Source organism: Andrographis paniculata, unplaced genomic scaffold (assembly GCF_009805555.1).
Source record: "Andrographis paniculata isolate CXL003 unplaced genomic scaffold, ASM980555v1 Contig49END, whole genome shotgun sequence".
Taxonomy (NCBI): domain Eukaryota; kingdom Viridiplantae; phylum Streptophyta; class Magnoliopsida; order Lamiales; family Acanthaceae; genus Andrographis; species Andrographis paniculata.
The window spans coordinates 1,006,514-1,022,435 of record NW_026137583.1 but is presented as its reverse complement, the minus strand read 5'-3'; the positions used below and the strand labels follow the sequence as shown (position 1 = coordinate 1,022,435).

At 38.7% G+C, this 15,922-nt stretch overlaps 1 protein-coding gene across 1 annotated transcript; it reads right to left on the bottom strand.

Annotated features, from left to right (window-relative positions):
• Positions 1-11,822: 11,822 nt before the first annotated feature.
• On the bottom strand, positions 11,823-14,894 carry LOC127252825 (uncharacterized). Its single transcript, XM_051277154.1, has one exon. It carries the CDS (start codon positions 14,892-14,894, stop codon positions 11,823-11,825), a length of 3,072 nt encoding a protein of 1,023 aa, XP_051133111.1.
• Positions 14,895-15,922: the final 1,028 nt, after the last annotated feature.

The window sequence follows — 15,922 nt, the reverse complement described above, 5'->3', positions numbered from 1 at the left end:
CAACAATCTCAAAACAAGTCCAAGCATTGCAATATATCAAAACATGACAATCTATTCTAAAAATCTCCAAAATCAATGCGTTCTTGTCGTATTCCCCGTGATGTTCCAACGTGATTCAAGTTTGTGTATTTCCTCGGGTCAAAGTTCTTCTTCTCACCTATTGCATAAAATTCATAGATTATTCATAAAGAGTTGTATATTCAAACTAATTAATGCAAAATCATACCGTTAATTTTGTTGTGGGAGCTTGTACCCTTTGCGGCTCCTCGTGTTCACCCGATGGAAGCTCTTGTTGTGTAGGAATATCACTTGTTTGAGATAATAATCCTTCAGTAGCTTGCGTAATTCCGCGCAGTGGAATTTGATTCATACATTTGAGCTTTTCTCTGTTGACAACCCCTAAGTGTGTGACCAATAAGACCACAAAATTTACAAGTTATTGTCTTTTTTGTTTTGGCAAACTATTGTTATCTCCTTTTTGTCTCCTTGTGTATCCCTTCTCCATAATCTCATCAGGATCACGTTTCTTGCTATTTTAGGCCGGCCAGCAGAGCGTTTTACGATAGGTGGAAATGGTGGAGGCAAACCAGTTTTCAGCCACAGTTGTGCTCCATTTATGGGGCCAATAGAATATGAATAAACCCTTTTGAAGTTGTGAACACTGTATACTTCATCAACAAAGTCCGTTGGATCTAGCTGTTGACCACAGATGGCACTCATTCCACGACAACAAGGAATCCCACATAAATCCCATTTTCTACACTCGCACAACTTCTTCAAAATATCCACTACAAACCTGCTGTCATCGGAACAACCCACCTCGTAGGTCCAATCATCGGCCTTAACTGGAACACATGATGAAGCTTCTCGAATAATTTTTTCCATGATCTTCACTATTTTGGGGCAAAACCGCATATTCTCCCATTTTCGAAGTGCCATTTCTCTTCGTTTTGCAAGCCGTGACAACAGATATCTCATAATCCATTCCAACATAGGCAAAATTGGCATATCTCTTGCATCCAATATAATACTATTGAAAGATTCACACAAGTTGTTCAAAATCATATCACACTTCGAAAATGTCGCAAACTGTGACCTTGACCATTATGAAGGTGGCTTGTCAGCCAACCAATCTACACATCTTCAATCTAACTCTTTGATCTCCTTTATAGCATCCTCGAAGTCGAGAACCGTGGTTGCATCTGCTGCCATCCAAATAAGTCGTTTATATGCAAGTCCCTTGAATCCAACACTTTTCATATTACCATAAAGATATCGTACACAAAATCTTTTTTCTGATCCGGGAAAAATCTTTTCCATAGCAGGAACAAGTCCTTTCTGTTTGTCTGATATGAATGTATACGACTCATCACGTTCTATATCTAGATCATCTTTCAGCAGCATGAAAAACCATTCCCATGCCTCACGTGTCTCACTCCCAACAACAGCATACGCCAAAGGAAATAATTCGTTATTAGGACTAATTGCAATTGCAGTTAACAAGATACCTTGACACAGACCCTTTAAATGACATCCATCGACCCCAATCACAAGTCGACAACCGGACTGAAATCCAAGAACGAGCGATTTGAAACATATATAATATTTGCTAAATCGTCACTGATAAACTCCCCTTCCAACTCCATCGAAACGCGTGATCCCGGATTCGATTGCCGCAGTGCTTCAGCATAATCCAACAACTTTCCGTATTGCTCCTCTGCATCACCATCAATTGCTTTGAGTGCTCTCTTCTTCGCCCTATATGCTTGTTGATAGGATACATTGCATCTAATATCTTCGGAAACATCAACTCTAAATCCTTTCACACGTCTTGAAGGGTCCGATTGAAACAACGGTTCGTATTGTTTTGCAAGCCAGGAAGACTTCACATTCTTGACATTTAAATCACACATACAATCATGCTTTGATTGATAGGTTTTGATTTGATCTGTCAATTTTTGCTCACTTTCAAAGCATTTATTCTCCAATTACAACTTTGAACTGAGCATCAAACATACATTCTTCTTTTGTCATTTTTGACAAAACATAGAGTCCTCATCGTCAAGATAGCGTGATTTTGGATGGCCTCTTTAAACTCTTTTTTTCGAGCTGAAAATCATCCCGAGTACAAACGATGGATTGTACTTGGTAGATGGATCGTACACCGTTTGAGAATCGTTGAGTTCTGTATCGGACCCGGCAATACTTGTGAGATCATTTTCGTATGAGTCTTCCAAAGACATCTCATCGTCAAAATTTTGACGTACCACAATAGATAGATCCTCGTTCATCTCATCATCATCTACCATATCTTCGTATAACAAATAATCTATTAAATTAGCTTCCATATCCTCCTCTTCCATCAAATAATCGGGATCCTCAAACTCCGATTCTTCTTCTCTCATATTTTCATGATCTAACTGTATTTTTTTCCCTTCTCAATCATTCTATTGTTTTCATCGGTCATTTTCAATAAATATTTTCTTCACCTACAAGAATACTTAAAAAAAGAAAAAAGAAATAACTAAGAAAACAATAATAATACAATATTTAAAAATTATAAATATAAGATTCAAACAAAATATGCAAAAAGAAAAAAAATATAATCAACTTAAAACATATACATCATATATCACTAAATACACAACTTAAAAAACCCTAGAAAAACATCAAAAATATAAATTATATCAACATATAATCGATAGAAGATAAAATATATTGTATACTTTACTTACCAGATGAGTAGAAATCTTTTTCGTCGTCTTTTTCGCCGTGAGAAATAAAATGTAAATGGAAAACATGGCTGGGAAAAAGAAATGTTGCAGAAAGACGACGCCAACACGGCCGTGTCACAACAACACACGGCCGTGGTAGAAACACAGCTTGAGTCCATGGCCGTGAACTCTAACACGGCTGTGTGAAACGTTAACACAACCGTGTTTCATCGCGGTAATTGCCCGTTCAAATGAACAAGTCCGTGTTCGTTTTATTCACACGGCCGTGTGTCGACACAGCCAGGAAACATGGCCGTAATCAATTTACACGGCCGTGTTCAATGTCACACGGCCGTGTATGGTGACTGGCAGATGCTGACTTGTATGTTGACGGGCGTGTTTTATGGTACACGGCCGTGTTCATTCCAGGTCACCTGCCAACTCGACTCCGTTAAGTCCACGTCAGCATTTTCCATCGGTTTGTTGATGGTAGGACCAAAAAAGATAAGGTTTGATTATATTAGGACCAAAAATGATGAGTTTTAGTTATATTGGGACTAAAATTGATAAAGATTTTATATTTGGACCAAAATTGTTGAATTTTGGTTATATTGGGACCAAAAATGATTTTTTCCCATATATATATATAAGAGCTCAATCCATTCCAAACTAGGTTCCAAGCCTAGTTTGGCACAATCCAACTCAATTCATGTTTATTAAACAATTGGACTACAATGCTTATAAGGTTGAAGATGTTTCTTTTCTCCTTCTATGTGGGACAAAAATATCATAGATTTTTCCAATTTTCTCTTTCACTATATACACCTACAATCTCCTACATGAAAGAGGAAATGATAATGACTCGATAAAAGAAAAATAAATTCTACACAGTATAAGTGGATTTACCTTTGAACTTTTCTTGAACAATATGTAGTTTTTACCACATGTCTAGTAGATACTTTGTCCTTGAAGTGTTCAGTTTCTTAGTAACTGAGCTACTTACTAACACAAATCCATGTTCTTAATTCGGTTTTCATTGTTTGGTCCGTTTTGGCCATTGAATCCATCCTGGTTCTGCGAGATTTTTTAAAGAACTGTGTCTGAACAGTTCTCCTTTGAAGTGGCCCCAGTTTTCTCTCACATATGTGACTTTTGTAAGTTTTCCGAGTGAGAAGACACTCGCTTAGTGATCATTAAAACAATCATTTGTTATCCTCCTAGCTCTGTCACCGATTGTTGACAGGAATGAGTAGAGGCTTGACCGCCCCCACAGTGACACTCTTGAGTCTTATAGGCACGTTGTCCTATTGAACCTAGTTATTGAGATCTTCAATCTTTTTAGGTTGAGTTTTCCTTTATAAAACTCATATCACAACAAGTTTAAACTCCATTCCTCTAGTCACTGAGTAAAATGCATCATGGTTTAACGTTTTGATTAGCGAATCCGCTAGATTATCTTTCGACGCAACATGGTCTATGGAAATAACCTTAGTTTTGATCAGTTATCTTATGTAATTATGTCGACGACAAATGTGTTGACTTTTTCTATTGTACATTGTGCTATCTACTCTGCCAATAGCAAATTTACTTCGTAGTATAGGGTAATGGCAGAGACAAGTTTTTCCTATTTTGGAATGTCCTCAATAAAGTGGGGAATTCATTATGTCCCTTCTTCAACTTTATCGAAAACAATGAACTCAGATTCTATTGTGGATTTGACAATAATTGTTTGTTTTGAGGATTTTCAAGAGATTGCTGCACCAGCTAGTGTAAGCATATATCTACTAGTTGATCTCGAATTAAGAGTATCAAATATCCAGTCTGCATCTGAGTAGCCTTCTACTACAACTAGATGCCTGTTATAGTACAATTCGTAATCTTGAGTGTACCGTAAGTACCTGAGTACGCGAAAAATGACTTTCCAATGCTCGCAACTAGGATTACTTGATTTAACGGACAATACATGTTGTTGAAAATAATAGTGTGTGATATTAGTTCTTTTTTTTATGTTTATATACAATGTAGTGTCTGTATTATCAACATGGTGTATTGTTCGCCTTTATATAATATATTGTATGTTTTTATATAGTGTGTTGTTGATTCATGTGTTATACTTAATATTATATTAATATAATTCATCCGTTTTCTATATTTGTATCAATGTGTTTGACAACCCGAAATTGCATGCAATTAATGTTTATTTTACAAGCGATATTTGGTAGATTTTAATCAAATTCTACATAATTTGTGTGTATTATTTATTTCCAATATGTAGAAGATAAATAACAAAATTTTTGAATTTGAAAGAAAATAGAAAATATATATATATCATCTTTGAATCACTTAGTTAATCATGATCATGACTAACTCCACTCTTATGACATAAAAAAATAATTAAATGCCCAAATCCCAATTTGTTATAAAAATAAAGCAAAAATAAAATAAAATAAAGGTGCTAAATGTTGTATGAGGGAGGAAGGCCAATGCAAATACGCGCAGAATAGTGCGGAGACTGGAAAATTCGTAGATCGCGCATGAATAAATCGATAATATGATGGAATAAATAGATTTTTGGTTTGAGAGATGATACATGTGTTTTAAGTTTTTTTTTTATTATTTTACAAATTTCTTTTCGATTTATCAATATTTACTTAATTATGTAAATAGTGTTTAAGATTGTTGGATTGATTAAATATTATAGTACCAATATTTGATTAAGTATAATAGTCGAAAATCAGTTCAAATAGAATATTTATAATTGTATTTGTATTTGAATATGTGACAATTTGATTGAATAGTTACTGGGTTAGACAATCAAATTTAGTTTTTTTTTTTTTAGTTGGGGTTTAGGGTTTCTCTCTAGGTAGTAATTGCTTTAAATTGAGTTTTTTTTTTCTTCGATTGGAACGTGGTTAGACCATAATTTCTATGGTCGTACCTAAATTTATTAGTTTAATTAGCGGTAGTTAACTGATTTATCTTAATTACCTACACAGGTAAAGAAAACTGATTATTTGAACTTGTTGATAACTACCATCAATGTATTAATAATTTAATAAAACCCACCAGAAATTTATTTTATTTTTTATTTTTAAAATTTACTACAGTTAACATAAGATAGTAAAACATATAGGGCGTGTTTGGCAATTAGCTGATAGCTGTTAGCTGATTCAATTAGCTGGTTTGACTAGCTGATTCGATTAGCTGTTTGTATTAAAATGTTTGGTAAAATAACTGTTTGATATTAGCTGTTTATACGTAAAATGACAATTGAGGACATTTCTATTTTATTCTTGTTTCTAATATATTCTGTTGGAAGTCGCGGAGAGGGGCGCGAAAGAGGTCCAACGCCTCCGAGTACCTTGCACAGCGGAACTGTGAAACGTTCGACGTAAACACAGCTTTACAACGTAGTTGTCTCGCGGTTATAACAGAGGTGTGTGTTCATGCACGAATCGATGGCTGAATATGTGCAGAAAGAAAAACAACACACCAAGTTTGTTTACCCAGTTCGGTTTTCCAACCTACGTCTGGGGGATTCCAATCCAGGAGTCTTAACTAAACCAAACATTTGGTTTACACCATATAAGACACCAAACCGAACTACCCAACCTATCTTCTACCCAAGCTCCATTTAGTTTTACAAACTCTCATGGACTGGCTGTTACTCTACCGCAACAACTCCAACAAGCCAGCGACCAAGCTAAGAATAAGGTTGTTTACCGGATGAATATCTTCTTCGGCTTCGACTCCAAGAATCCTTCTTCTCGTCTTCAATCCTCCATGGATGAGCTCTCTCAACACTCTAACAGGTGGAGAGAATACTTCTCTAAGTTCTGGTTGCTCACCCACGAATACAAACATTCATATCAAATATATACACATTACACAAAAGACAAAAGTTGACTGTGACAACTTTTGGGGCAGTGTGTTCAAGGTCATTTAATGCCATCCAGTATGAGAGGACAATACATGCAGCTTCTCCTGCACGTCCTCTGTCCAATGCATATTCATTTGTCCTATTCCATTGAGTGTAGAACACACAAGATGCATCCAAAAGCTGTAACTCGGTCAACTCTGCAGTTGACAGGTTTCCCGAAATGGTGTCAAACAGAACCTGCAACAACATCCTGCAACTTGCTCATATGCCAAAAGTAGAAACAAAAGGGTTTGGCAATTTTGAATATGCCAACAATCTCCCCCTTTTTGGCATATGCAGCAAGGCATATTAAGCAGCAAACACACACCATTCACACATCCACAATCACAATCACAATCCGGTTAAGAGTTATTACAGACCATCAATTCTAACAAGCCACAAGCGGCTTTAACATCCAAATGTGTTAACAACAAAAAACAGGCAGAAAACAATAGATGGTAATACCAAATTCCTCCTCAACAGCACACACTCCCCCTGGCTTGCTGCATTCTCCCCCTTGCATTGCAGCAGAGGCCAAAAAGAGGTGGTCAAGGGTCGGCTTCCTCCGTACCATTACCATCTCCATCATCATCTGCATCAATGTCCTCATCATCGACGCTTCCAGGTTTGCGAGGCATCAGCCTCATGGCCTGTGCCACTTTTCTATTCTGAGCAATGAGAGCAGCAGACAGAACAGATTGTTCTCTCATGACTTCAGTCAGTAGCGCCCTACTCTTCTCTATGCGAGCATCGGCATCCAATGGGGCACCGAGAAGAAAGTCATTGTGAAGCTTTTTGAGGTTAGACTGGGCAATAAATGATCGAATGGGAAACACCTCCTCATCCGGTTCTGGATGAATTCCCTTAGAACTCAAGAACAGACAAATTAAACCGGGATAGGGCAATCGTTTCCATTCCACTTTTGAATCCGAACAAAAGTCAATCATCTTCTTGATTACCAAATAGCCAAAATTAATTAGCTCAAAATGTTTATCAATAGAGAAGATGAGAGTACCCATATCAGTGCTGATACTTGTATTGTTCGTGAAGATAAAGCGTTGAATGAGGCATATTATTATGCTTCTGGGCGTCGTTATGCTCAGGATATTCTTGCTGGAAGGACTTTGATTTCAGAAGCTCAGTTTATTCGGAGAGCGTATACCGATGTAGGATTCCGTGCGTTCCTTGAGGAAAAACATTTGTTGTTTTGGGCGACCGGATTGGAGCGTTACTGTCCTCGCCTTGTCAAGGAGTTTTATGCCAACTTGAGTGGGAAGGTACTCGATCCGAACTCTCTATGGTATCATAAGATATATATTCGTGGCAAAATTTTGGAACTTAGCCCTGCAGTGATCAATGAGTTGTTACAACTGCCGGCGAATGATGAAAATAAGTTGCCATCTGAGCTAATTGACGAATCAACAAAGGAGGTTGCCAGAACCATATCTGCTGGAAATGCTTCGTCATTTGGACGTTCTGGAGTGACTGGAACAATGCTGACAATGAAATATCAGTGTCTCTTTAGACTTTGTGGATGCAATATCTTACCAACCGCCAACATCTGGTATCAGAGCCTTGGTAAGATATTGCATCCACAAAGTCTAAAGAGACACTGATATTTCATTGTCAGCATTGTTCCAGTCACTCCAGAACGTCCAAATGACGAAGCATTTCCAGCAGATATGGTTCTGGCAACCTCCTTTGTTGATTCGTCAATTAGCTCAGATGGCAACTTATTTTCATCATTCGCCGGCAGTTGTAACAACTCATTGATCACTGCAGGGCTAAGTTCCAAAATTTTGCCACGAATATATATCTTATGATACCATAGAGAGTTCGGATCGAGTACCTTCCCACTCAAGTTGGCATAAAACTCCTTGACAAGGCGAGGACAGTAACGCTCCAATCCGGTCGCCCAAAACAACAAATGTTTTTCCTCAAGGAACGCACGGAATCCTACATCGGTATACGCTCTCCGAATAAACTGAGCTTCTGAAATCACAGTCCTTCCAGCAAGAATATCCTGAGCATAACGACGCCCAGAAGCATAATAATATGCCTCATTCAACGCTTTATCTTCACGAACAGTAGAAGGATCAGAAACTCCTTTAGACTTTCGACTCTTTGCCTTAGTCCTTTTGAAAGTCTTTTTAGCAGGGGCAGGGGCATTGCGAGATGATTTGCCATGTTTTCTTTTCCGGAGTCTGTCCAAAGCAGAGGACAGACGAAGAGAGTCCAACTCATCTTCTTCTTCTTCATCGATATCGGGGTGTTCCATAGGAAGAGCTTCTTCTTCCTCAATCACATTTTCAGGAATGACTTGTTCTACCTCTGTAGCTTCAAAATTCATATCCACGGGTTGGGGTACTTCTGTTCCAACTCCTTCAATGTCTTCATCAGGTACCTCTTCAAGCACAGCCTCACTTCCAGGTTCATCAACAGCAGGAACCTCTTTTGTGATTGTAGCATCCTCTGCATCACCACCAGTAATAGTTTCAACTTCTTGAACATCAACAGGGTTCTCCTCAGTATTTTCTTCTTGTGTGCCAGCCATTTCAACAGCGACTTCATCTTCATTTGCAGTTTCCATGGGTGCGACTTCATTTAGATCAATTTCATGCACAACAGCATGTTTCGCTACATGACCTTCAAGTCCTTCAGAAAGAGAATGATCTTCAGCAGTTGAGACAGCGGTTCCCTCATCATGGGCTACATCAGTTGCTGGAATCTCAACTTCACGATCAGGTTTTTCCATCACATGTTCATGAACGGTTTCAAGAACAGGAGAAAAACGTTCAGGCAACTTTTTCCCTTTCTTTGTAGTTCCAACTTTCCTCTTTGAAATAGATTTCTGCTTAACATCCTTGGCAACTCCACCGGAACGTGTTTTCACCATGGTTGGAGATTTTGAGAGAAAAACTCCTTCACAAGTTGAAATTGGGGTTTGGAGAGAAATGATGAGTGATGTATGTGCACTCTGATCCGAAGATATAGATACAGGGGAATCAAAAACCCTTCACACGCAACCTCCATTAATTCCCATCAATCCAGGCGCGTGGGATGTCAGAGCGACGTTTTGACGTCGGAACACTGTCCAAGGCTGCAGACTCTGCAACCCTAAAAAGGCTATAAATTTCCCTTCCAATAATATTCCGCCACGTATTTCTCCTTTCCTTATATTTACCCAATATTCCAAAATATATCCAGATAAAATCCCATGAATATTGGACTTAATTCCTTCAATAATCCGCAGTAGTTAAGGTATGAACACATACCTAATTCTGTTCTTAATTTCTCAAACCTCTCTGAATCCAATGCTTTGGTGAAGATGTTTGCCTTTTGAAAATTAGTTCCAATGTGTTGCAATCTGCACACTTCAGCTTCCACAAGCGTTCGGATAAAATGATATCGGATTTCTATGTGCTTCGTTCGACCATGTTGAACTGGATTCTTCGATATGCTGATTGCACTAGTGTTGTCACACCACAGTACAAACGACTCCTTCTCAATTCCATAATCCTTCAACATTTGCTTGATCCATAACAATTGCGCACAGCAACTTCCAGCGGCTACATACTCCGCCTCAGCAGTAGACAAAGCAATCGAACTTTGCTTCTTGGAACTCCAACTGATCAAATTTTCACCAATGTAAAAACATCCTCCCGTCGTACTCTTCCGGTCATCACAGCATCCGGCCCAATCGGAATCAGTAAATCCAATTAGATCAAGTGATGATCTCTTTGAATACCATAATCCAAGTTCGGATGTTCCATTAATATACCTCAAAATTCTCTTTGCGGCTTTCAAGTGAGATTCTTTCGGGGCTGATTGGAATCGAGCACAAACACCAACACAAAATGTGATATCGGGTCTGCTAGCTGTAAGATACAACAGACTTCCGATAATGCTCCTATAGAACTTCTGATCGACATCCTTTCCTTCAGCATCTTTAGACAGCTTGTCCTGTTGTCCCAACGGTGTTCTAACAGTCTTAGAACTCTTCATACCAAACTTCTCAACCATATTCTTTGCATACTTTGTTTGGTTCAGAAATATCCCATCAGGACATTGCTTAATTTGTAATCCAAGGAAATATGTCAGCTCTCCAATCATACTCATCTCGAATTCTGAATGCATGAACTCTACAAATTCATCCTTCAACTTCTTTGCCGTTGATCCAAAGACAATATCATCGACATAAACTTGAGCAATCATAACATCAGTACCTTTATGTTTGATGAATAACGTCTTATCTGTGGATCCTCTGGTATATTCATTTCCAATCAAAAAGGTAGACAATCGATCATACCAAGCATGGGGTGCTTGCTTCAATCCATACAAAGCTTTCCTCAATTGGTAGACATGATTTGGATATAATGGATCTTCAAATCCTTTAGGTTGCTCCACATATATTTTTTCTTTGATCCAGCCATTCAAAAATGCAGTTTTGACATCCATTTGATATAGAGAAAATCCAAGTGAGCATGAGATTGAGAGTAATAACCTTACGGCTTCAATTCTTGCAACGGGGGCAAACGTTTCATCATAATCAACTCCTTCAATCTGAGTGTATCCCTGTGCAACTAGCCGAGCTTTGTTCCTTGTGATATTCCCTTTCTCATGAGATTTGTTCTTGAATATCCACTTTGTTCCAATCACATTGATGTCATCTGGTCGTTCTACCAACGTCCAGACTTTGTTCCTTTCAAACTGATTCAACTCATCTTGCATGGCACTGATCCAATATTCATCTTTCAGCGTTTCTTCAATGTTCTTTGGCTCAATGTTAGACACAAAGCAATTCATCCCAGCAAATTCTCTAAAATCAATTTGTTTTCCTCTGGTTCGACGACCTTCTTGTGGATCTCCAATGACAGCATCAATAGGGTGGTTCTTAGAAATTCTTGAACCATATCTCCTTACTTCAGCTTCAGATTGACATTCTCCAGGTTGTTCTGCAGCAGTGGTAACTTCAGTAGATTCATCTGCTTCACTCCAATCAAACAACATCGAACTCTCATCACGAGTTGTTTCTGGAATCTGGGGTAGAGGATTCTGAACCTCAGGTAAGATATTCTGATTCTGAATAGTAGGAAGAGGTATCAAGTCTTCATCATCATGTTGATTGACAGATCTCCTTTCCACACGAGAATCATCGAAAGTTATATTCATCGATTCCATAACTTTCTTCATCCTCTTGTTATAAACACGATAAGCTTGTTGTTATGAGAATAACCAATGAATATTCCTTCATCTGATCTTGCATCAAATTTTTTAAGATGACTCCTATCCTTCAAAATATAGCATCGACATCCAAATGTGTGAAAGTATGACACATTCGGCTTTCTTCCTTTCCATAGCTCGTACGGTGTGATCTCAGTGTAGGGTCTCAAATATACTCTGTTGATCACATAACATGCAGTGTTCATTGCCTCAGCCCATAAGTACTTTGCAACACCTTTGGCTTGCATAATTGATCGAGCCATTTCTTGAAGTGTTCGATTCTTCCTTTCGACTACTCCATTTTGTTGTGGGGTCTTCGGGGCTGAATACTCATGCAGTACTCCAAGATCAGAACAAAAACCATCAAACTTTTGATTCTCAAACTCCTTACCATGATCGGTACGAATTCGATTAACCTTTGATCTCTTTTCATTCATCAGTCTTTTGCACAATTTTTCAAAGATATCAAAAGTATCTCCTTTCTCTTTCATAAAATCAACCCATGTATATCTCGAGAAATCATCAATGCAAACAAGTATGTATTTTTTACCTCCAAGACTGGGTGTATCCACTGGACCCATCAAATCCATGTGCAGCAAATCAAGACAAGTTTTGCTGCTTTGATGTTCCGACTGCGGATGAGAGACACGTTTCTGCTTTCCTCGAGCACAATCACCACAAACGAAGTTAGGTAACTTCGAAAACTTTGGAAGTCCTCTGATAATTCCTTGCTTGCTCAACTTCATCAAGCTCTGTTGGTTGACATGGCCAAGTCTTGTATGCCATAGAAGGGCTTCATCATCTTTTGAGATCAATGCAACATCCACTGGTTTGTCAAGTAAGTAGCAGTTGTTCCTTGACCTTTTTCCAGTCATCACGCACTCTTTCTTGTTGTTGTAAACCTCACAAGCATCCTTAGTGAACTTCACTAACAGCTCATCATCACATAACTGATTGATACTAATGAGATTAGTACTCAAGCCTTCAACAAAATATACCTTCGTCAACTTCGGTATACCTTTGGCTTCGAGAGAACCATAGCCCACAATTTTTCCTTTGGCTCCATCTCCAAATATCACTTCTCCACAAGTGTCAGCTACATAGTTCTTCAATAGATGCTTCTGATTCGTCATATGGCGTGAACATCCACTGTCGAAATACCATCGGGATGAATTTGTTGCTTCTTGACTAGAAAGGATGACATTGCACATCATCTTAGATTGATTCTTCTTAGGTCTCCATTCCATTCTGAAATTCACCCTTTGTTTCAGCTCATCTGAGGGCCAATTAACCTTCTTCCCAGACATCAAATCCCTAGCCAGCTTGAAACAGTGAGATTCAGCATGACCAAATCGAAAACAGTATTTGCAGTTACTCTTCTGTTGTAACGACTCGTTGACACGTCTGTTCCTTCTGCGATTTTGATTTTGTCTCTCCTTTCTGTTTTCTTTGGGACCTTCAGTGTTCTTCCCTTTTGCAGGTTTCTCTGGAATCTTCACATCAGTAAGCAAACCTCCTTTCACAAAGGTAGTTGGATTCACCTTCATGGATTCTTGATAACCAATCCCACGATGATCTCCAAATGGCTTTCCAATCGATAAAACTTCATCGAGTTTGTCTTTTCCTTTTCTGAGTCTATCATTTTCTTCTCTCAGATCATCACACTTCATTTTCAACTGCTTGACGTCCTTCTGAAGTCCTTCATTGATTTCGAACATTTCTTGATTCACTTCATCAGCTTTTTCAACTCGAGCTTCCAAACGGTAAACTGTGTTGATCAAATCCTTGTTTCTCTTAACACAAATTTTATGTTCAGCTACAATTTCCTCATAAGCTTCCATTAGCTCATAGATATCCATCTCGATTGTGTCGTTGCTGTTACATTCTTCTTCAGGAACACTTTCTTTTCCTTTGCTAGATTCTCCTTCTTTGGCAACAAAAGCAACAACGCTTTCATTATCACTTTCATCTTCAGATTCTTGACTGTCTTCTTCATCACTCCAGGTAGCTTGAAATGCATGCTTACCTTTCTTCTTGAATGTAGCACATTCCACTTTCACATGTCCAACTTCGCCACATGCAAAGCATTTCGGATCACTTGAGTTTTCTAGCCTAGAAGCAGTGTTGAACTTCTTCTTATAGCTTTTATCATAAGCTCCCTTTTCTTTGTTGTAACCAACACTTTTGTGTTCTGGATACTTTCGTTGTTCTCCAGTTGTTTTACCACCATAGTGACCTCTGTTTCCAGAATTGTGGTATTTTCGAGCACGCTTTTCACTTATCATTCGAGACAACTTCTTGGACAGAAGAGACATTTCTTCGTCAGATCCGACAAGCTCCAGATCTTCGGCAGTAAGAGCAATCCCTTTTGAACTTTCTTCTTCAATATGATTCATCTCCCAATTCATGAAAATAACATTCAATGTTTCAAGATTCATGTTCTTGGTTTTCTTCTTATCCTCAAGTGTAGAGACTTTGATTTTGAACTTTTTGTTCACACTTCTCAGCATCTTTCGAACCAGCCTTTGTTCATCATATACTAAGCCAAGAGCATATGCTTGATTTACCATATCTTTGAATCGAGTGTAGAACTCAGACATCGTTTCATCATCAGTCATTTTCAGGGCTTCGAACATACTTTCTACCCTTTGGAGTTTTGTTTCTTTAACTTCAGCAGTCCCTTCAAATGCATTTTCCAAGGCTCTCCATGCATCTTTTGCTTTCTTGTAGTTTGAGATGACACGAAACTGAACTTCATCGACAGAAGCAAATATGGCATTTACGGCTTTGGCATTTCCACCAGCAGCAATTTTTTCTTCAGGTGTCCACTCATTTTTCGACTTTAGAATGATAGTTGGGGGGTCGTTCTGAGTTTCTCCAGGCACAACTTTGGTTGGAGGAGTCCAGCCAAGCTCTACAGCTTCCCAAGTTTCATCACCAAGAGTTAACAGATATGCCTCCATCCTATTTTTCCAGTAGGTGTAGTTGTTCCCATCGAACACAGGTGGACGAATAGACGAGATTACTTCACGACTCATCTTGAACCACGGACAGATCTACTCGGGGTATTGAGCACGCTGCTCTGATACCAGATGTTGGAAGTCGCGGAGAGGGGCGCGAAAGAGGTCCAACGCCTCCGAGTACCTTGCACAGCGGAACTGTGAAACGTTCGACGTAAACACAGCTTTACAACGTAGTTGTCTCGCGGTTATAACAGAGGTGTGTGTTCATGCACAAATCGATGGCTGAATATGTGCAGAAAGAAAAACAACACACCAAGTTTGTTTACCCAGTTCGGTTTTCCAACCTACGTCTGGGGGATTCCAATCCAGGAGTCTTAACTAAACCAAACACTTGGTTTACACCATATAAGACACCAAACCGAACTACCCAACCTATCTTCTACCCAAGCTCCATTTAGTTTTACAAACTCTCATGGACTGGCTGTTACTCTACCGCAACAACTCCAGCAAGCCAGCGACCAAGCTAAGAATAAGGTTGTTTACCGGATGAATATCTTCTTCGGCTTCGACTCCAAGAATCCTTCTTCTCGTCTTCAATCCTCCATGGATGAGCTCTCTCAACACTCTAACAGGTGGAGAGAATACTTCTCTAAGTTCTGGTTGCTCACCCACGAATACAAACAAACATTCATATCAAATATATACACATTACACAAAAGACAAAAGTTGACTGTGACAACTTTTGGGGCAGTGTGTTCAAGGTCATTTAATGTCATCCAGTATGAGAGGACAATACATGCAGCTTCTCCTGCACGTCCTCTGTCCAATGCATATTCATTTGTCCTATTCCATTGAGTGTAGAACACACAAGATGCATCCAAAAGCTGTAACTCGGTCAACTCTGCAGTTGACAGGTTTCCCGAAATGGTGTCAAACAGAACCTGCAACAACATCCTGCAACTTGCTCATATGTCAAACAAAAGGGTTTGGCAATTTTGAATATGCCAACATATTCAATTATGTTCTTTTGAGTTTAGAATGTTTAAAAATTTTTGTTATTAGTTATTGAAAATTATAAAAGTGTTATAAAAGTATTTATTTTA

What these genes read in the sequence shown, in the direction of transcription:
- LOC127252825 (XM_051277154.1), bottom strand. Translation starts at nt 14,894, where the DNA reads ATGAGTCGTGAAGTAATCTCGTCTATTCGTCCACCTGTGTTCGATGGG.